At 39.7% G+C, this 21,656-nt stretch overlaps 1 protein-coding gene across 1 annotated transcript in view; it reads left to right on the forward strand.

Moving 5' to 3' along the window:
- Window positions 1-21,656, forward strand: part of VCAN (versican) — a 101,504-nt gene that overhangs the window by 33,756 nt on the left and 46,092 nt on the right. The window contains exon 6 of the mRNA XM_037373730.1: window positions 12,504-12,797. Coding sequence (XP_037229627.1) covers window positions 12,504-12,797 — 294 coding nt within the window. The remainder of the gene's footprint in view (window positions 1-12,503; window positions 12,798-21,656) is intronic.

Raw genomic sequence — 21,656 nt, forward strand, 5'->3', positions numbered from 1 at the left:
TATCCTTTCAGTGGACCTATAGATAACGTTTCAGACACCAGATATCCCTATGCTTAGAAATTACGGTGACTAGTTAAATACATATACTTAAAACAGAAAGGCAGAAATAGCCTTTGCTGTCCTGCAGTCTCTTTTTTTGGTTTTGTGCTGGTTATGCACTTGGAAACTTCTGCTACAGAAATACTTTGCAACCAGAACCAAAGTACATTTTCCGTCTACTGCAGTGGTCTGAGTGTGTCACACTACTTCTGTCTTGACAGGTTTTTATTCATATCAGTTTCACTCTTCCTTTCTAAAAAATATCTATATTTACTAATTAAATATCTTTTGGGCTGATATTTGACTTACAGGCATTCAGTCCAGTGCTCTTGAAGTCAGCAGAACAATAAATCAGCCATGGTTCTGAGCAAGCCTGCCTTTGTATGTGTACAAATATTTGTAACAAGCAACTGCAGAATTAAGGTGCTTCAATGTCTGTATTTTATCTTAGAGCAGAAATTAATCAGGTCGTGCAAAGTTTACTCCTGCTGATAACTTATAGAGACTTTAGTCATTGAAATCAGTGAGTATTTTCCTCTTACTTTTAGCAGCTGAGGATCTGCCCCAGACTATGTTCACCTTGGGAAGCTATAAAATACAAGCAATACAAGTCTTGCAATGACTCAAAAAACATATAACCTTGGAAAATCTGAAAATTAAGTGACGGAATTTTGTTAGTGGTCAGCATTGTCTGAATTTTATTTAATGTTCTATCAATATCTGTCAGTGAGCAGCACATACGAACACCTAGAGTTTATAACATTGATTCTCCATCAGTCCTTGATGGGATTGACTTCTGAATCATCCCTGAATTTAATTCAGTTTGGATCTTTCCTAGCTTAAAAAAAGAAGTTTGGACTAATCTGTATCATTCCTGGATGAAAAGCCATGTCTTGTTCCTTTCCCTCTTAAAGAACAGAGAAATGTAACTAATATGTAGAAGCTTATCCTGGATGCATGTGAGCCAGCAGTTTCTCAGAGTCAAATATTCTCACTGAGCTTTTAAAAATAAAAACTAAAAAACCTCAAAACTAAAGCATATTTCACTGAGGCTAGTGTCCTGTGCTCAGAACAACCTGGAACCAGGCCATGAGGTTCAAAGAGGTTACAGCGACTGTGCAGTCTTTTTTGATGAATATGCACATGCATAGGTTTTTAGTTTCTCATGAAAAATAGTTGATTCTTCTTTGTTACAAAATTTCATTTAGCAGGTCTTATGACCTGGCTTTCCTGTCTGGATAGCTGTATGTTTCTGTCCTATTTATGTGGATGATGATCTCTTTAAATATATGCATGTCTTTGTGGCCTGTCAGCTGTACTGCTGTAATGTGATCAGTTTGGATACAAAACCTTCAGTATTTCAGAAATATAAACTAGCATAGAATATTGGGGAGAACTGGTCTATCAACCCAGGTTAACAATAAGCCTGTCCATTTTACCTTCTTCCTTGCACAGTAGCTTCCTGTGGATAACTGTTGAAAGCAAATGCACAGTTTCAGCCTTTATCTTAAAGGCCTCCTAGCGTGGGGCAAGGGTTAAAGACCTACAGGAACAAGACCTACAGGGGCTTGAAGGTCTGACTTGAAGGCTGTGATTGGCCACTTCACCTCTGGGATCCATTGAAACTCACCAAGACTTATAAAACCCATTGTATGGTGACAGAATGACCGCAGAGATGGGTACAGGTTCAGAACGAAACTCTGCAGGAAGCAACGATGCCTGTGAGTTATCGTCCTTCCCAAAGGCAAAATATGTTTGACCTAGCTTTTATCTAAATGTTTCTCAAAATACACATTTATAAAAAAGTTCTGTGATCTTTTCTCCCAAATTCTTGGGGGGCCCTTTATAACTGACTTGCAATACTTAAAGGGGGCTCATAAGAAAGATGGGGACAGACTTTTTAGTAAGACCAGTAGTGGTATGACAAGGGGTAATGGTTTTAAACTACAATAAGTTAGATTTAGATTAGGTGTTAGGGAGAAAATCCTTACTGTGAGGGTAGTGAGGTGCTGGAGCATGTTGCCCAGAGCAGCTGTGGGTGCCTCACCCCTGGCAGGGCTCAAGGCCAGGCTGGACGGGGCTGGGAGCAGCCTGGGCTGGGGTGTGTGTGTGTGTCCCTGCCTGTGGCAGGGGGTTGGAACTAGATTGTCTTTAAGGTTCCTTCCAACCTAAACCATTCTATGATTCCCTTTACGATTCTATGAAACTAGGGAAAAAGAGCACTCCATCTTAGACTGGTACATATTGTACTGGCACAGCCCCTGTGTGCTGCCCCTGCCTGCCTTCCTGGGATTGCTACCGAGGCTTCAAGAATGACAGGCTATTTTAATATAGTATTTCAAACTGCTTGATACAGCTGTGAGAACTGTGGAATCGCTGGATAGCCACAGAAATGTCCCAACCTCATCTATAGGATAGCAATCTCCCAGAAGTCCAGACAAATTCAGTGGGAACTATGGGGGTTAAGCAAGGCAGGAAATCACATCCAAAGAGGGTACATGTAAACTAGGATGGCTGCTCCGGACTGACCGCTTAGTTAATATCTGGCCTCCTGCAGATCTGTTTCTGTTAGAAGAAACATTTGTTTCTTGAGCGTAATCCTGTTTAACTAAGAAATATGCCTACAAAATCCTGTTTCATTGAATGCAGTAGAAACAAAGAAAAGCAAGCAGGTGGTTTTGCTCTGAAATATCGACTTGCCTCTGTAGCAATTTCTGTGCCCCCAAATCCATTTATGACAAAACAGTGTCATAAATGATGGCTGCATGGTTTGTTATGTTATGATAATGGCATTGCTACGAGAAGCACTTTATGGCAGTAATAAGCTGAATCTGAGAAGAAAGGAGAATTCCCTTAACCACTTTACCATCGACTTCAAGTAAGAAAGCATAGTCAGGTCAATAGTGAACACATAGGAAAACTCATCCTTAAGGATCCTGTTTGTGTAGCAGGAAGGTCCTATGTATGGTGTGAAGGGGCGACTGCTGTGAATGTGTTAATTGCCAATTAGCTGTACAGCCTCAATGAACTGCACAGAGATTTAATTTTTTTCTGATTATATTGATTAATTTTAATGCCAGATTATTACAGTAGTTAACCAACAATAATTCCCCACCTCCAACCCTTTTCTCTAGTTGTCTGGGGTTTTTTTGGTTTTTGTATTTTCTCAGAAGTTTTCAAATGAACTGGATTGCGAAAATAACTTCTAGGAGTCAGAAGGAGTGATGGTTTTATGGATACAGGCTATAGACATGGTATAGACATACTGACATGCAGAGAAGTTAATTTTTTCTGTTTGGATGAAGAGAAGCATATATATGTTAGGAAGACACAGTACCACATCATGGTATAGTGCAGGATAAATTATTTTTCAGTGCCTTCACAGAAACCTGAGCCTCTGAGCCAGACTTCCTTTTTGAGATGGGGCTATGGAGCCAAGATGGCATTGCTTATATGACGGAAGCAGTTTCTCTAAGTACAGAGGTTAAGTTCAAACGCAGATTTAATTTGAAGTTATATAACATCAATGAGATAATGCTTTGGAAGCACACATCCACAGAAGACAAAGAATTAGATAAAATGGCAACAGAGGATATTGCAAAGTGAACACTGCAGTAAAGTAGACCCTGTGTTTTGTTTGCTGTATTGTAACATGGTCATACATTAGTGGAAGACTTGCAGTTCAAGATTTAGGGTTATGACAGATTTCTGATTGCCCTGTCCACCAAAGGCTGACTCTGCAAGGTATTTTTCTCTTGTAATAAGCACTCTCAACACTTCATTAATAAAAGGACATTAGGGGTACTTGGTATACTGTAGAACTGTACTCAAACATGATTTCTTCCGTGCGAATTTGAAAGTTCATATCTGCATAGCCTATTCTAAATCAATGCCAAATCTATTAGACTTACTTGCACTAAAAAGGTCCTTATTTGGAAAGCCTGTGTCAGTGGGATGACTATTCATGGAATAAGATGGTGCTTGATTAACGATATCAAAATTCTGGGCTATAATGAGAATGTCAACATAGAAGTCATTGAACAGTTTTTGGTCTGTTGGCTGCTATTAGCATGTTACCCCAGAAAGCCATAAATGGTGGTGGGAATTCTTGCAATACATTTTAAAATAAATGTGTATTGAATTTAGAGTACTAATTTGGGTACTTGCACTGAGGGTTTGTAGCAGCAACACCATTTCAGTTTTATTCCTTTCTGGCCATATGAAATCACAAAGTTAGCCAGAGACATGGATTTCTCCTTGAAACCCAAACTATTAGCTTAAATTAAAACCAGTTGTCTAGGCTAACTGTTACCATTTCCTTGTTCTGAGGAAAGCCAGAGAGATTAAAGACTGCACAATTATAAGTTAAATATTTTACGTTTTGCTAAAACACACAGAAGAATAATTATGGGAAGGATTTAAAATTTCTGAGCTCCTAGTGATAAAAATAAGAATCTGCAGTCAAAATATCATTAGATACTGGGCATAGTCTCTTATTACAAACTGATTTACATTCCTCATATCTCATTGCATAATTCAGTGTACCAAGCATTAACAAAAACATTTAGGATACCTTTAACTGTGGGAGTTCATTTACTAATAAAGACTTTAATCTAAAGTGATTGAGCTGCAAACATATGGATATAACTCTGAGGTTCTATTAACACCTCCAGCTGAAGCGGTGTTTGCACCAGTGTCTTCTATGGAGTAATCCCTTGAATGGAAATGGGTGATGGGGAAGGAGGGGTTTCCATTCTGTCTTCAGATAACCGTGTATGTGATTGATTTGACAGTGCTGTGGTGTCAGAAATAGAGACAAAGTGAGATCTGCTTGCCAAAGCCCACTGATGAAGTGAGGGGCTGTGAGTGTGTGGTGTGGAGCCAAAGCACAAACTACTCCATGCAGCATTGTCTTCTGGCCAAAGCCAGAAGCCATATATGTCTAACAAGTGTATGTAATATGCAGATGGGGACTCATGCTAAGAAAGTTATTTTGGGGTGGCTGTGGGGAAGATTATACAATCTCCCTTCCACGCACCATTTCCCCCCCTGCCACAGTGAGTGCAGGGAAGAAAAAAAAAAAAACCAAAACCAGATGTCCTTTAAATACTTTCCACCTAGTCTCATGCAGTTTTGCTGTTGTCATGGAAATTTCTATGAGACTACTACTAACAATAATTAAAGAAACCATAGTCTAAAATACGGCTTCAGGTAAGAAGTTTCTTCTGTGTTTTGGACAACAGAAATCCTTCTCTGGAGTCCATCCTGATTTTAGAGAAATGACTAGATTTGATTTTAAAACAAGGACACAGAGAAAAGGGTCTTTTCTTCCTAGTTCATGGCCTGTGGTAGAGTCACAGCCTTTGCATTGGCTTATACTGGACACCTCTCCAGCCTTGAACTGTGTGACCTAATGCAGGGTCATGGATCCAAGAGTTCTCGAGGTGGGTACAGAGCCCAAACAGAGTGAACCAAGAAGGAAATACTGCCATGGTGGTTTTCATGCACCATGTATTTGAGCTCATCATGTGATAAAGCTCATCCTTGAGGAGATCTGAAAATCTTGAAGTCTAAATGATTTTTGTAAGAGTAAGGTATAAAAAAAGAAGAATCATACAGAATGCAAAGTTCGTTTTCTCCCTCTGTATTAGTAAAAGCCAGCGACACTTTGCAGCTACAGCAGAGCTCCGTAGGGGTATAGCAGTTGCCATGCTACTCTTCAGGCTTGAGGGCAAGCCTATGGGAAAAGTATACTCTGCCAGCCTTGTCAACTGCAGCGGATTCCTGCTGAGCTTATGGTTTTGCATAGAATAGACCTAAGACATTCAGGAGAGTTTAATTAAAACAATGCTGATTTGTATCAGAAGGAATCAACTAACTTGTTCTAACGTGTAAGAGAAAAAGACTTCTTCAGCTTGTCTAGCCTTCTGCTTTAAAGCTGAACCTAGCTGCTTAGGTCTTTGTGGTTTTCCAGTCCTAGAAAATGTTTCACAGTAATTTGTGACTTTGTTAAGGATACCTCTTTGTTAGACTGGTGTGTCAGAGAACCAGCCCTTAACAGTAGCAGGGTGGAGGAAAAGAGCTGCAGCTGAGACAAGGTGTTTTGCCTGTGCAGTTTGGGAAAGGTGGAGAAGGCTGGAGCGTGAGCTGGATCAATAAACAGACTAACCGAATGTAGCCTGCAGGGCCTACGACTATGGTGAAGACAGATGAAAGTTTTCAGGTGTGTTATGGCTCAAATGTATCTGTAACTTTTTTTCCAGAGTGTTCAAGGCAAGGGTAGTGTGGTCTCCATTATCTTCACACACGCATGGAGAGGACAGATAGATGTGGGCAGTCTTTCTTCCCTTCTTGGTGTACAAGCAGTCTAGTAGGTCTGTTGGTGGCTGCTGCTGCCTTTTTGTGTCAGCCTTTTGGCCAAAGGGAGAAACAGAGGAGGAGGAAATGGAAATTCTTGGGACATGTGGTCCTCAAGGTGCCATGGTAAATGCTCTAGCCCTAAAAGGGGCCATGTCATTCCTTGCTTATTTGGACACTGGTTTGTGTCCTAGAAATGAAGGTTGGGACAGATTCTGTGTTTCTGAGGAAAAGAAAGTCATGATGGCAGTGTCTTGTGTGTGCTTGAGCTTTGAACTGCCGACCATGTGGCTGTGACCAAATGTTCATGAGGAGCAGTAACATCAGGTTATAGCTGCAGGTTGGGAAATGTCCTTAAAATGTTCCATATAACACAAGAAAAGATGGTATTTTGTCACTTTTAGACATCTTTCATACCTGTCCCTTGGCACCCTGATCTGCCATGGTAGTCACAGAAACCTGGAGCTCTAACATCCCTGTAAGGGCATCTTTCCTTGATGAGTTCAGTGGATTCCACCACCTCTCAGAAACAGCTAATGAAGAGATCTGGTCTGTTCACCACAGACCCATAATGGTCAAAAAAGGAGCTGCCAAATTCTTTGTGGGTCATAATGTTTCTTTCCTTAAACAAGAACACCACCAAGAAGCTAAGATGGAAAGGTACTGGAACTTTTTTGTCTTGTTTTTGTTTAAAATTGTTGAGAGTTAAGCATTTCCAGCTATGGGAATGATTAGGGGTTTTTTTGTATTTAATATCCCTTTGGATGTTCTTAGGTCTTTCTTTAGTTGACACTGAAGGTAGTGGAAGTTGTGTAATCTGAGTGCTCAGCCACAAAGTAAAGCTAGTGAGCACCAAATTCTAGATGTGATAGTAATGATGAAAGCTCCTGTTGCTCTGTGAGAGAAAAATGGGGGAAAAGACTAAAAAAACTCCAATCAAATAATTATAAGTGTCTCCTTCGTATTTGTCATTCCCTCATGCGGACTGGATAATAATGAGGACATTTCACAGGTGGCTGACCAGCCACCATCCACAGCAGCTGGTGTGTTACTAGATGTGTCGAAAGCATTCAGTACGAGACAGGTTACCTCTTAAGCTTCTCTGCAGTTCGGGAGAATCCTTCAGACATCTGTAAAACTTTTGTCATGGACTTGCATGCGATGTCTTCATCTGGTAGGTGAAAGTGACTTGAAGATCATTTTGTTGTTTCTGGCATGGTGGGTGATGGTAAGTGAGGTTGAGGAGACGATGCTGTGCTCCGGGAGGAGAGTGTCATGTAGTCAGGCTCTGAGATCTCCTCCAGGAAGTAGCAGCCCACCAATCCCTTAATTGTCATTTCATCTATGGAAAAAGAAATAACTGGTGAGGTCGGTGCTGGAGGGCTTACATCCAGATTCATAACTTCTACCCTAGTCAATACATGTTGTGTATTGACCCCCGGCTATGGTTCTAGACTGCCTTTTTTTCTGTGCTTGCTTTGAAGACGTATGATTCATGAAATTCACATCTAAAAACATGCCCAGGTCAGTGAGACATCTCCCGATGAGAGAAAACAAGTGAATTAACCTTCAAAGGAATGAAGCTTGCTATAAAACCAGCTGATAAGTCTGTAGATCTTAAGTTTTTTCCTTGGGGGTTGCAGTGAATCAGCTTTTGTCTTCAAGAGAAAAACCTGGCTTCTTTATCTGGCTTGATATATTTGAAATAAAGGGGGGGGAAAACCATGACTTATATCAAATGTCTATTTTAACCTAGCAAAACAAACACATGTAACAGGAAAGTCCTGGGGATTCTTTGAGTGGTCTGACTGCTGAGGCAGTCAGATGGTCAACCTAAAGCTTGGTTTTAAACAGAAGCCAGCAATAATATATGTTATATTATTGTCTGCAGTCTAAACACTGTCATGGTCTCCATTTCACCCCCTGGTACTATAGAACTAGTTTCTCTTCATCTGCTGGTCTAAGCCCTGGGGTTTGCCTGCATATAGTATTGCTAAGTTACTTGTAGTGTACTCCAGCTATAAAAACATCATACATGACTTTTAACAGACACAAAATTGAATCTGCCCTGCTTTGGTGTCGGTGGCTATGTTATTTGTTTATTGACCAGTTTTGTCTCTTAATTTCCTGGTTTCCAGTGTTTTGGCTGGAGAATTTAGGTGCTTTCAGACATCATAATAAAGACATTCTACGAGCGTGACAGGATGAATCCTTGTGCTAAATATGGAACCTGTTGTGCTTCCAAGACTAGCAGTTACTTTTAGAGACTGCATCAATTAAATACATTTTATGAGCTTCACTGTTAATTTTTTTTAATTTTTAGAGGAAGTTTCTGTGCAAGGGTCAAATCCTTTTCTCTTTGGTACTTTGAAGGAGTCAGGATGTTTCAGCTACATTGACTGACATGCTAGAAGTCAGGATTGGAGAAAAAGTCCTTTTTCCATGGCCTTTTGAAAGCCTGTGTCAGTTTTGAGGTCAAGTCCATGAAACAGCTCAGCAGAACCTAAGTTCCACTGTACAATTTTTCCCCAAGTGATTGGCAGTGCCAGGGGAAGTTCCTATAGCTTCTTGCTTTTCTCCCTTCAGCAATCAGCACCTTTCTTCACATGCTTTCTTCTGTGTTTCCTACTCTATTGCTTATGTGTAGGCTGACTGGGGAAAAAAGTAGTTTCTAACCCAAGTTCTCACTATGAGGAAAGAAGTCATGCTGACAGTTAAGTAGGACCATTGCTCTTTCACATACTGGTAAACTGAATTTCCACATTGCTGTGAGGATAAAAAAGTAGGGGATTATTAGATAGTGCTTCCAGAACATGCACCCAAAATATCAGTAACGTGGTAGCCAACTTTTTCTGACCAAGGAGACTGGTGGTGAGCAAGTGCCTTAGCAGTAATCATGTCAGAGAGGTGACATGGGTAACAGAATGTCATCCCTGCATGTTCCAAGCGTTTGCACTTACCGTATGCAAATAGTAGGTCCTGATTAGTTGTCTCTGTGCTGTATGAGTCACCATATCCCTGAAGTGCTAAGTCTGCTCTGGATGAGGTATACATGCATGCCCACAGCCCACTCCGGGTAAGAAGTGCAGGAAAGATTGCTTAAACTTTCTCATCACATAATTTAGGTTATCTGCTGTAAATCAAACTCATGGCATTGAGCTGAAGAAGTGTTCTGAGCACTGTTTTTTTCCCAAGCGCTCAACAGAAAACATAAACTTTTCTGTCTCTCTCTCTGTTTTTAGAAAAAAATTTTTTGTAAGGTGCTTTTGGAAGGTTGCAGGACAACTCCTAAGTGTTCTGGATTTATATAGCAAGCAAGGCCTTTATTAAACTCCTGCTTTGTCTTTTCACATTTAGTTCCAAAAATTATTATGCACATTAAGTGCACACTCAATCATACAGAACTTTAATTTATTTTCAAATTGGACAGACAAATTGTGGAGTCATATATAAATGACTGCTATTTGGAATCTGTTTTTTGTACTTCACTGGATTTTTTAAAAATAAGAATTCTGGAATCATATGAAAACACTCTTTAAGTACAGCAATTGCAAGGTGCCATGTTTTAACATCTCTGTACCCTTTATATTATCACTGCATTCCTGATATAAGTTAGTATTTACGTGGTATGATGGAATGACAATAAGGGCATTTTCCTGATTGCTCTGGCACATTTTTGCCTTCTTTGTGAATTTATTGTCACAGATTAATATACCAAGTAGGTGACAAAGAATGTGACTGGACTTCACTTATTGGACTGTTCTGGTTAGGATGGATTTTTTCTTAAATACATAGGGGTTTTTACTACTTAGTTTACCTGGTGAAACACCCTTTGGCAAAGCTGGTATCTGTATGACAGCAGCTGACTTTAAGAGATGAACCAAATAAATAGATGTAGGGTCAGTAGAATAGATTCAATACAAAGAAAGATACACCGCTCATTTTATATGTGCAGTATTATCAATATTGCATATATAGGCATAATCCAAGGCAAATTTAGGGCAGATTTCCATATAGAAATGCTGTGGTGCAACTTGGATAAGTAAGTTCTCTGTAAAGGGACCTCTTACACAAGTACTGACTGAGCCCTGCATTTAGAAATTTTATAGGAAGACATAATACTTCACTAAGTTTCTTTCATTCAGCAGAGTGCAGATGACAGCTCAGAGGAATAAATAACCCTAATTTTAATGATGTTATGCACAAGCTCCATTTGGAGGCAGTGTCCAGATCAGTTGATGGAAAAATTGCTTTGCTAGTAATTTTGCACTATTTACGCATTTTCCTGTGTCTTCAGTAAGTTTCTCCCAGGAGGAATGTTGTGGGATTGCTTAACATTATTTAAGTTTTGATCCATCATATTTGTTTCTAGAAAGCGTTTAAACACATTGTTTTTCTTACTCGTCTCATTTTCTTGGCTAGCCAGATGAATATCTGCTATTTCATTGCAATCATTTGAAGTGCTGTTTTTTCATATACATCATGGCTATTGTGTGAGAGGATAAACGAGCATGAAGGAGGATGGTCTGCAGTGGTCTTTCCTTGCTGCATTGTTTCATGAGACTGTGTTGGGACAGTATGGTGGGATAACTGCGTCCATCATTCTGTGTTGGCTGTGATACCAGACCTGACCCTTGATGCAGAAAAAACTGTCTTCTGCAGAAGTGTTTAATTAAAAAAAAAGGGCATTATCTGTGTGGTCTGAAGAGCTAAATGAAGCATTCTGTTACTTCTGAGGATGAATGATTCTTTGCTTTCCTCATCTGTCCCTCTCCAATAGACATGCTCTGTCTCTATTTCTAAGTTAGAAACTCCCTTCAACATGTATAAAGAAATTTACACTACGGAATTGATATTACAGCTGTAATAACAAATCAGAGTTTCCACCTAGGAGGAAAAAGAAAATTGGCACATTGCCTCCTTTCACACTTGCATTCCTTTCAAGACTGAAACAAGCGTAATATTGATGTGAATGAAACTGCTTGGGGTGATGTAGTTTCTGTCTGCCTTTTGCTAGGTTGCCTTGAGACAACTGCAGAGGTGAGACAGATTGCATGTCCAATATGAATAGGCAGTGCTTTTCTGCAACAATGACTGTTGTGTTCTGGGCTACTGTAGTTGAGGAAGAGAATTTTCTATCTTGTAATAAATATTTTGAATTCACACTGTTTTCTACAGCTGAACATGTTGATTTTAGATCTCACCAGTTCCATCTGGAGTCTGAGCAAAAACTAGAAAGGAGTCAGTTTACTGTTTCGTTCCCAGGACAGGAACATTAGATCCCTGATTTTGTTTATAGTGTTTGGGTGGATGAGGCAACCAAGCCAACTGCATAATAGTGCTTTAAGTTGGAAGTAAAATATTATATGGGCTATTTGTTTTGATTTAGTTTCCAACTGGATGGCTATTATTTACAAATTTTTATTCTGTGGAAGCTAAACTATACTACCAGCATTCTAGACTAATTCAGCTTTTTTCACATGAAAGGGGCCTTGTGCATGCAACAAGTCTAGTGCATTCCCTCACCTTTGTTTCCCTGTGGGACAAGATGAAGACTGATGGAAATATGACATTAGAAGCTGCTGTGGAGCAGCAAAGAACATTTGCTTTTTTTGTGTGTCTCAAGCGAGATTCTAGTGATAACTAAAAAGGTGAGGTAAGAGGCTTGCAGATATAAAAGATTTGTTTTACTGAGAAAGTAAATTCTGTTGCACTGGATTTAATTAGTGCAGTTTAGTTGGAAAGTCTAGTCCCAACAGAGGTCACAGAGAAGCTTCAAGACTTCAAGGGAGGAACTCAATCTCCAACCACAGTGTACATCATGGCATAAAGTTTGCATACAAATGCTCATGCTTTGTGGTAGGTTCATTTTCATATTCAGATCTGGGATGTTTGATTTTCCAACTATCTGATTATTTTTATGCAAAAAAAAAAGTATTCAAACAAATTTTGGAAAATATCCCCAACTTTGTACGACACTGACTGGAAGAAGGGAACTAAGCTGACTTGGTGGAATGTGATACTCAGTCTTTGTAATCTTTGTTTTACTAAGCTGACTTGGTGGAATGTGATACTCAGTCTTTGTAATCTTTGTTTTCTTCCTCTAGATGAAGTGGTTCATGTCTCAGTCCCCGAGAAGCTCACCTTTGAGGAAGCCAAAGAGCTGTGTCGGAAAAGAGATGGTGTTCTTGCTTCTGTTGGGAACCTGTATGTTGCCTGGAGGAATGGCTTTGACCAGTGTGACTATGGCTGGCTGGCGGATGGCAGTGTTCGTTACCCAGCCTCAGTGGCAAGGCCCCAGTGTGGTGGAGGTTTACTTGGGGTGAGAACCCTGTATCGCTATGAGAACCAAACAGGCTTTCCTTACCCAGATAGCAAGTTTGATGCCTACTGCTATGAACGTAAGCTTTTTTTTAGTTATTATTTTCAGCACACTTATGAAGTTAAACCTGAAAAATGTGTTCTTTAATATGTGTTTTTGTTTCAGTTCTTGTGGCATGCATGATTTTTTACAAAATAGTTGATCACTATGGCTTTACAAAAAAGAGAGAAAAGCCAAACTAGAACAAGTGTCTTAAAGTAATACTGGCAGATAAAGATAGGCAAAGCTTCAAGGTAAGATTTCAGACTGAGTAGTGCTTTTACACACAGTGTACCTACAGTCACCATGAATCTGTGGATGCTACAAATTTTGGTGCCTGAGTGCACCCTGTTATCTTTGTGTCATATCAATGAACATATGAACAGAAGAAATGTCCTACTGATCCAGGTGAATGACTTGTCATTTAGCTTGGTATTCTGCCTCCAGCGATGGCAGTGAGAGGCTGTATACTGACTGGATACAAGCTTGGCCTTTTTCAGGTCTCTGAGACACAAGTAGTTTGGGGTCTATCTCTGGATTCTGGGCATTTTGTCCCATCATATTTTTTAGGCTTCTGAAGCAATTGGAAATTCTCCTTTCACTTACTCAGTATTTCGTGTGCCAGTCGGCTAGTACTGTGGATGGTCTAAATTGCCTTTCTTACTGCTCCTTGTTTCCCTCCTGGTATTTTCAGAGGCTCATAAAGCATTTGCCACATTCACTTGGTAGAGTACGTTAATCTAAACCAGATCTCCTCCCCACCTGTCAGCTTTCCTCTGGCTTTGGAGTTAAATATTCCTCTGTGATCTCTTCCATCTTCAGTGCCAACAGCCTGCCTCTGCTATTACTACAGTGCAGCCTATCCTTGCATAAGTTCCTTTTGTCCCAAAAGGTTCACCAACTTCCAGTGGACATGGGTTTCTCTTCCCTATATCATCTCACTTGTGCATCAGTTCCAGATCCCTGCCTGTCTCCCACTCCTTCCTGGAACTGGCAGTGCTTCGTAGACCAACACCATGGAAGTCCTGGCCTCATCTGCCTGGCCTCCTCCAGAACATCCTTCCAACATTTCTCTCTGTCATTAGTGATGACTACTTACCCTTTCCCTACACCTCCAAAAACCCATCCATGTGTCTCATGATGTGCAACATATCACTTTCTGTGTAGCCCTTTCAAATACCACAGACAGCTATCTGTGTATGTTAAGAGAGGATCCCATCACCTTACTTCTGTCCTTTAAGATTCCCTCCAGTGCAGGAGCATTCTTGGTGCAAGAGGACACTGATACTGTTGGAAGGTGCGTCACCTCTAAGCGATGAGTACTTCTTCCCAGCTGAATATCCTGCTTCCCTGAGATGTGCAGCCTTCTTAGCAGCAAAGTAGGTTGGACCGCTCAATGGTTTTCCTGCAGGCCTCTCTTTTCAAGGAAGTTCCTGTGGTTGCAGGTAGTACCATTGACATGAATGTGTAAAGGCTACTTGCGTTGAGTTAAAAGTTCAGTACTTGGCCTTTAACTATGAATATCTAGGGGGTTTGGATGTAGTCCTGTGGCTGTAAGTCAGAACTGTTTGAAATGTTCAGCCTGTACTGTCCCCATTTTTGTGGATGATGAACTAACTGCAGCTGCAGATCTTTCCAACTCAGGCATTGAAGACTTATTTATGAGCAAACCTTACTGCTTGAGAACAAATACCAACATCTGGTGTAATATTACAGTCTAGCTGTTCTCAGACACTCTTCTTCCCCATATTTTAGAACAGGATATTTTTTTTCCTTTACTGCTTGTGGGTAAGAAGTTCCAAAACTTTGCACATGGAAGTAGTCCTAATGGACTTCAAGGGATCTGCATACAGGAATAAGGACTAGTTAAGTTCAGGAGTGTGTGCTCTAATCTGTAGAGGAGTGTTTTTTCATATCACTCCTTTTCCTCACCTAAATTGTTTTACGATTGGGTTTAGGTGTCGTGGGTAAAATTGACTTTAATGGGGATGAAATTCATTAGTCCCCCTAAAAGACCAAAGTAGGGGCTGGACATTTTGCCTGTAATCTTGCCTTTAGTCAGAAGAAATTCCAGCTTTCTGTTTGTTTGTATGAATTTCACCCCTTTCGAACAACATGTGCCTTTTCAATGTTCTTTCTGGAAGTTTTGGTTGACAAATCCTAGTGACGTACCATTCATTCTAAAAACATCCTTGATAAGTATTGGGTTGTTGCCTATTGTATAACTGCTTTTTCTGCAAATTCTTGCCCTTGATACATGGAGAATAATTATTTCATGTTTGCAACCCAGGAGGTAGACAGTCTGACTATCAATGCTTCTGCAAGGAAAAAAGAAGACTAAACAGAACAAACACATTTTGGTAGACAGTGGGCTGCTCTCTAGCAATTTTAATTGCAATCAACATTACATCAGAAGTAGTTAAATGCTGCTAGCTAGATGACTCAGGTTTTGCCAGATACATCTGATTTTGTGTAGGGAAATGAAGGAGTGTAATGCTGAACCGTGTACCCTCTTTCAGGGTACCTGTTTACCACGTATTTCAGAAGTTACTGAAAGCTCTCTCCCTCTCTCAGAAGGTGCTTGGGATCTCAGAGGAACCAGCTGTAATTCTTTATTGCTTTTGCTAAAAGATTTATGCAAGTGGTGAGTAATGAGACTCGCTGCCTAACATCTTGGTCTTTCACATCTCAAGCAGCTGCCCGAAGCACTGGCTGTAGAGTGAGTCACTCTCTCCTGGAGAGAAAGAAAAAAAATGTCTTTACAGCATAACAGGAGGCTTGAATTTAAGTCCTTGTTTCAAATAATCTTTTGCCTGGAAGTTTCTTCCAGAACTTCCCATTATGTCTACTTCAAAATTTCAGTGCAGTAGTCTATCACATGAAGTCCGCTAGCCCCAAGCTCTGACAGCTTTTAGCCCAATATGAAGCTTTTACGCAGCAATTCCCACCATGCCAGACAAAAAACTGTCCTCCCCAAGACCTTAACTCCTTCCATGTAACTCCAGTCCAGTGCTTATAGCTCTTACTGTGCTCATTATGTGTCTCACATTACATTGCTATGTTTCCCTCCTCACCCAAATACCCAGTCACAGCAGCAAAAAATGCCTGCTGCTGAAAAAGAAGAAAAAAAGGGATGTTGTTACATGTGTTCATGAGATCTTGGTCAGCTAAAGGGAAAATACAGAGTGTCTGTGAGAACACAAGCCAGCTATCCAGGTAGAACCGGCATCGAAGGTCTGCAGCACAGAAGTTCGTGGAATGATCTCAGGTTTTTTACAGCATCCCCATAAAGTTCCCTCTGCCTCCTGTGTGAATGCTAGGGAAGTTCCCGTTGACTCAGCTCTGAGGGTAATGGCCACATGTTGCACATTTAGTCTGAAGTGAAATGGCAGTGATGAAGGACCCGCATCTGCCACTTCTACTTATGCTGAGTAATACTATACTCCCTGAGTAAAGCCACCAAAACAAATGCCTCCAAGCCACAGAAAGGATGAGTCTGATGTCTGAAGCAATAGATTTGTGGCAAAACAGGCATCTGTTTTAGTCATTTCAAAGACAAAGAGGATATCTCTTTCTTCAGCCCTGCTTAGAGTCTTCACTCTTATCCTGTGATTTTTTAGTGTTTCTTTAAAGTTTCTTTGGTGGAAAATCTCAAAATATTAATTTTAAATTGCAGTTAAAAGGAAGCTCAGTCTGTATTTTACTTACTTTTAAAAGGAATCTTATTCATTAAAATGCATGAAAAACAGTAACCAAAGCAGTAAATTCAACCTGAAAATTATATGCACTAGTTTCAATAAAAGAGCCAACCTGGACAACATCTAACAGTACAGTTAAGTTCAGGATTTTAACTTCAGCAGTGTTTTGGTTACAAAATTACATTGTACAAAGTTCGTTGACTTTGTGAAAATAAAAGTGGCCCAGACTAATAATACATGATTTAGAATCTAAAAATCTTGTTAAAAAAAAAAAAGATAAAAAACCTTCTTCACTTTGATCACAAGTGGTTTTCACTCTACAGAAACCACATGGCTCTGAATTTCTGAAACATTATCCATGTGTTTCATCTCATCCCTCCAAGGCTTTCACCAGACTTTTTAGTTGTGTTTTTTTTTTTCTGAAAGGTACCTAATTATGTATATGATGGAGCTTATGGAAGTTTCATGTTAGACACGTGATTAAGTACTTGAAGCTCCTTGAAGACCATCATCAGAGGAAAAAGTTTTTCAAGTGTTAACATATAGGACTTAGATTAACATATGTGCAATTAAAAAAAAAAAGAAAAAAAAAAAGGGCAGAACAACTGATGCTGAACATTTACATTTATTTCTAAGAGAATAAAACATTGTATCCGGAAAATACCCAATCCGGAAAAAAAATATCGTTTTTAATGGGTACCTATTTAATAGTTAGTTGTTGCAAAGGGCTATAGGGTATTTATTTAATTCCATCCTACAGCCCCCTGGTCTTGCCAGATCTAATTTGCTGAAGTCTGTGGGAATCATGGCTTTGGATGGGGCATTTAAACCACAGCATCTGTAGTTGGTGTAACCGCACTCCAGAAACTCACTAGTCAAACTCACTAGTATACAGGATCTGTCTTACATACCTGCAGCAAAACTGAACTTGGTGAACTTCATACACAGAGGTGGTTGAATCTTTTAAACATAAATCTGCTTTTTGCTGAAAAACACTGATTTATTAAACCTGAATTCGTTCATAGATCTGTGTTGATTTTGGCAAATCTTTCAGCAAAACATGTTTTGCTTGACTCAAAACATGTGTTGACAATTTTGCTCTGGATTTGACCGTTTTATTTCAGATTTGCTCTTTCATTTTGACTTTGTTTCATGCACCTTTGTTATTTCTCTTTGGTTATGCCACTTTGGTTCGGCATTATGATTTCGTTTTAGCTGGAGATTGGAAATTTCCAATTCTGAGACAAAACTGTTGTCATGAATGAGGTCCATGTTGTTTTAATTGTTTCAATACAGCCACATCAAGAATGTACCCAAGTCAACCACTGCTGCTGACCGAGGGACTCTTTATTCAATGCTTCATCTGTCTAAAGCTCAAAATTGGAGCGCACTTTTATAGAAGAAACGTAGAAAGCAGCAGCCTTCATAGCATGTAGCAGGACAGACCTTTGTATGATGAGAGTGGACAATAATTGTCTCTCTGCAAACTTCTCCACTGCCTAGCCCAAGACCTCTCCAAACAAAACCCTCTGGTTTTTGTCAGTTCAAGTAAGAGTGTTTCGCTAGGACAGAAGTGTTTGGTAATGCAAGGTGAATTGCAAGCAGTGCTCATCTATGGAGAACTTCAGGGCAGGGAAAGAGAAGAAAGTCTCTTCTTTGTGTGATTCCATAGCATGAGCCACTGTGATTGCAGGCTAAGGCTCAGAAAATGTCAGCTGCACTCCACTTGTCCACCAGCAGACTGGATAAGATTTTTAGGCAGAATTCAAAAGCTGGTGGAAGAAATGTTGTCTTCCCTTTTGCTGCATGTGACTTACATTGGAAAACTTTGAATAACTAGGCAGTGCTGTCCTTCTCCACAGCAACTGTCGGTAGCTACATGTTCCAGCTATTTCCTGGATGAGGGAATTATTTCCAGGCTGAGGTCAGGAACTTTACTATGGGAGATCTGTGGATTTTTGATCAGTTTGGGAATGACCACAGAATACTGAAGACATAGGGCGTGGTGACCCCCAGAGAACAAAATCGTCAATGTGAAAAAAAAAAGAACAAAAAAAAGCTTATCTTAGATGAAACACAATAGTCTGCCGAACATGATAAAGCTAGTGCCCTCCACCATTTCGCAGTCCAGTATCAACACAGATAAAATGCCTTCGGCAGGCAAACATCTCAAGGTCACGGCACTGACCACAATGTATACAGGGCTGTTGGCTCTGCTTATGCTTCCTTTCTCCTCGGTGAAGGTGAAGCTATGCAAAGGGCTTGAGCCGCCTTACCAAAGCAGCCACCACCATATAACAATTCTTTAACTTTTATTATTTTGCTAAGAAGGTAGATCTCTGTACTTCTTTCAGATATGCAGTTTAGCAAGGCTTACATAGCTGTGGAGATCTCCAGTAATATCTTGGACCAGGTATAGGAGGAATAAATCCCTGAAGCTCTCTGCTGGGTTTATAGCAACAGGCAAACATTACAGAGGCCGTGCACACTAACAGCAACACGTTTCTTACCCGGCTCTGCTTCAGTCATATGGTGAAGGAGTTTTTGAGAAGTCAGTCAGACCATGCTGAAAATGGCAAGATCTCGATCTGTTTCAGACAATCCTGTGCCATAGACCTCACTAGTACCTCACCCTGAGAAGGAGGAGGTGGTGGTGGTTGGGTGCAGCTTGTCTTTTTAAATGCTGCATAACAGAGAGAACCTGATTTATTAATCTAAGTGATATGTGTGGAGCAACTGCTTGGAGCCTCAGGAGGTAGAGCTTCAGGGGGAGACGCTTCTTTGCCAGGGCAGGTGAACGTGCATTAATCTGAGTGATTCAAATCTGTGTTCCTTAAGAACAGTCGCTAAGTGCAAACGTTGTGAACAGAGGGAAAGAGGAAAGAAAAGACGACACAGTTGAAGTAATTTGCCTTTCATTCCCTCAGATCACTGTAAGGGTCAGGTAACAAGGACAGGATTAGGAGCAACAAGGTGAAGAAGCAAAAGATCTGTCCCTTTAGGTGTCCAGGACAGATAAATTGGTTTTGCTCTTTATTACCTTTGCTCACTGCTGTGGGAACTGGGTACCAGTAATGGGACATGCAGGTAATCTGTCTGCTTTCCCATTAGATGATGAGAGCAAAGCAGCAACAATTTTGCTGTTAGTTCCTAATCTGAGTGACAGTCTTGGTTATCCTTGTTCTTATACTGTTTCTTTGTGGTCAGAAATGAAAGATTACTGTTTTTATTTGGTGCTGGGATACAGATTTCATTAGGAAGTGCTGACTAAAGAGACTCACTGATTTTTTGTCCTCTTTGGCAGTTTTAGTATAAATAATGTGGAAAGATAAATGCTTTTTGTTATTGTTCTTTTGTGCATAGATTGACAGGTTATAATTTTTTCACAATACTATGTTTATATGTGGGGTAACCAGGAAATAATGTATCTTTCCCCCTCTAACTGTCTGGCTTCCGAAGTTAGGAAATAGCAAGTGGTTTTACTTAAGAGTGTTTGTGTTCATGGAGCTGATAGAGCTGTTGCCTTTGCTGGTTTTTTAGCTGGAAGAAAAGAACCTTGGGCAGTGGTGTGAAGAGGATGCATGACCTTTTGTTACGTTTTTAAGTTTTATCTTACGAATAAGATAGACTAATAGTTTTTAAATTTCTTTTTACAAGAATCCCATTAATTTTCTCTAATCTTGTACATATTTTGTAAGTGGGAATAAATGCTGCATTTAGATTTTAAAAATTATTTTTCATTTCACTTGGCTCATGTTTTGATGTCAAAACACTGGGTAAGTTGGAGTATACAGTAGGAGTTATAGAGAAACTCTTATAGCTGCAGTATCAGATTTTGAATCATCCTTATGCTACCACATGTCTCATAAGTAATGAACAAAACTCCACATCCCCTATCCACCTTTCTGCTTCCTGAAATGAGTGAATGAACAGGTACTGAGTCAGTGTCATAAGGAGAGGTTTCTGGCTCAGTTTGTAACCCAGAGCACGAATTTTTATTTTTTTTAGTCTGTTCTCACTCTTAGACTTGTCCAGTTTGGAAGTAATTTAAACTCCAGCTGGCATAACTCTCAGAGTCAGAGGAACATTCCAGACTGTCCTCTGCCACAGTTGGTAGCACGGAAAGGACAGACAGAACAAACTTAACAGAGCAGCAAACAAATTAACATACAAAAGTACGTAAAAATTGAGTAAAGCAACTTCTCTGCATAGGCATCATGCTCTAAACGTGCTGGAAGATGTCAAACCATTAATCTTGACTGTCTCAACATTACTTATATTTTAAAATAATTTATTTTGGCTGTTATTCACAGAAATAATTCACTATTTCCAAGTTTTGTTCTAACTTAAAATATTTTTTTGTTGTTTTGGCAGTTGGCAGTGACTCAAACCGATTTCTTTTTCTATCTGTAGGGTCTGTGTTGTTCCAGGTTCTAAAGTACATACTTCAATGTAAACACACAAACCATATTTCCGAGTGCAGAGAAACTGCTCAAATGGTTCAAATTAGACACATGGTTAAAAATTTTCTGGAACTGGTTATGCTGAAAATGCATATATAAAAATTATTATGTATTTAATATATATAATCTTAAAAATAATAATTTTCTCCTCCACAAAGCATACCCAGATATCCTGAAATTATTATTAAATATCACAGAAGATATTAAAATCTTTATTTGGTCATCACAAAGTTAAACTATGTCTAAAGTTGTGTAGTGTGATTTCCTTGAAAATATATTGTTTTAATATTCCTCCATTATTCTGAATCCTTATTTAAACAGTGGTGAGAGAGAAGGCGGGCGGGGGGGGGGGAATGCTGCACAGTGAAAGCATAAAATAAATAGAGAGAGAAAAAAATACAGTATCTCTTTAAAGTCATATACTCCATCCAAAATCAACTTCATGCAGGTTGTTCAGTATAAAAGGGATAGATTAAAAAATGTCAAGATAGTCTTTGATATGAGCAGCTGTTGGTGAGATAATTTGCTTTCTTGCTGCTAATAAGTTCATGAATTTTATTAGGAAAATCTGCCTCATGTCTTGAATCAGAAGGACAAAGGAGATAGCATATTGCATGCATGATGCAAAGAGTACAGTAATGCAAAACATCTGGGTGGAGTGGACGACAGTTCAAACTGATGTTCAGTCTATTAAAGAAGCAACCTTCTCTTTGGTTGGTTTTTCTTTTTTTTTTTTTT

The sequence above is a fragment of the Falco rusticolus genome, chromosome Z (assembly GCF_015220075.1).
Source record: "Falco rusticolus isolate bFalRus1 chromosome Z, bFalRus1.pri, whole genome shotgun sequence".
In the NCBI taxonomy this organism is placed as follows: Eukaryota; Metazoa; Chordata; class Aves; order Falconiformes; family Falconidae; genus Falco; species Falco rusticolus.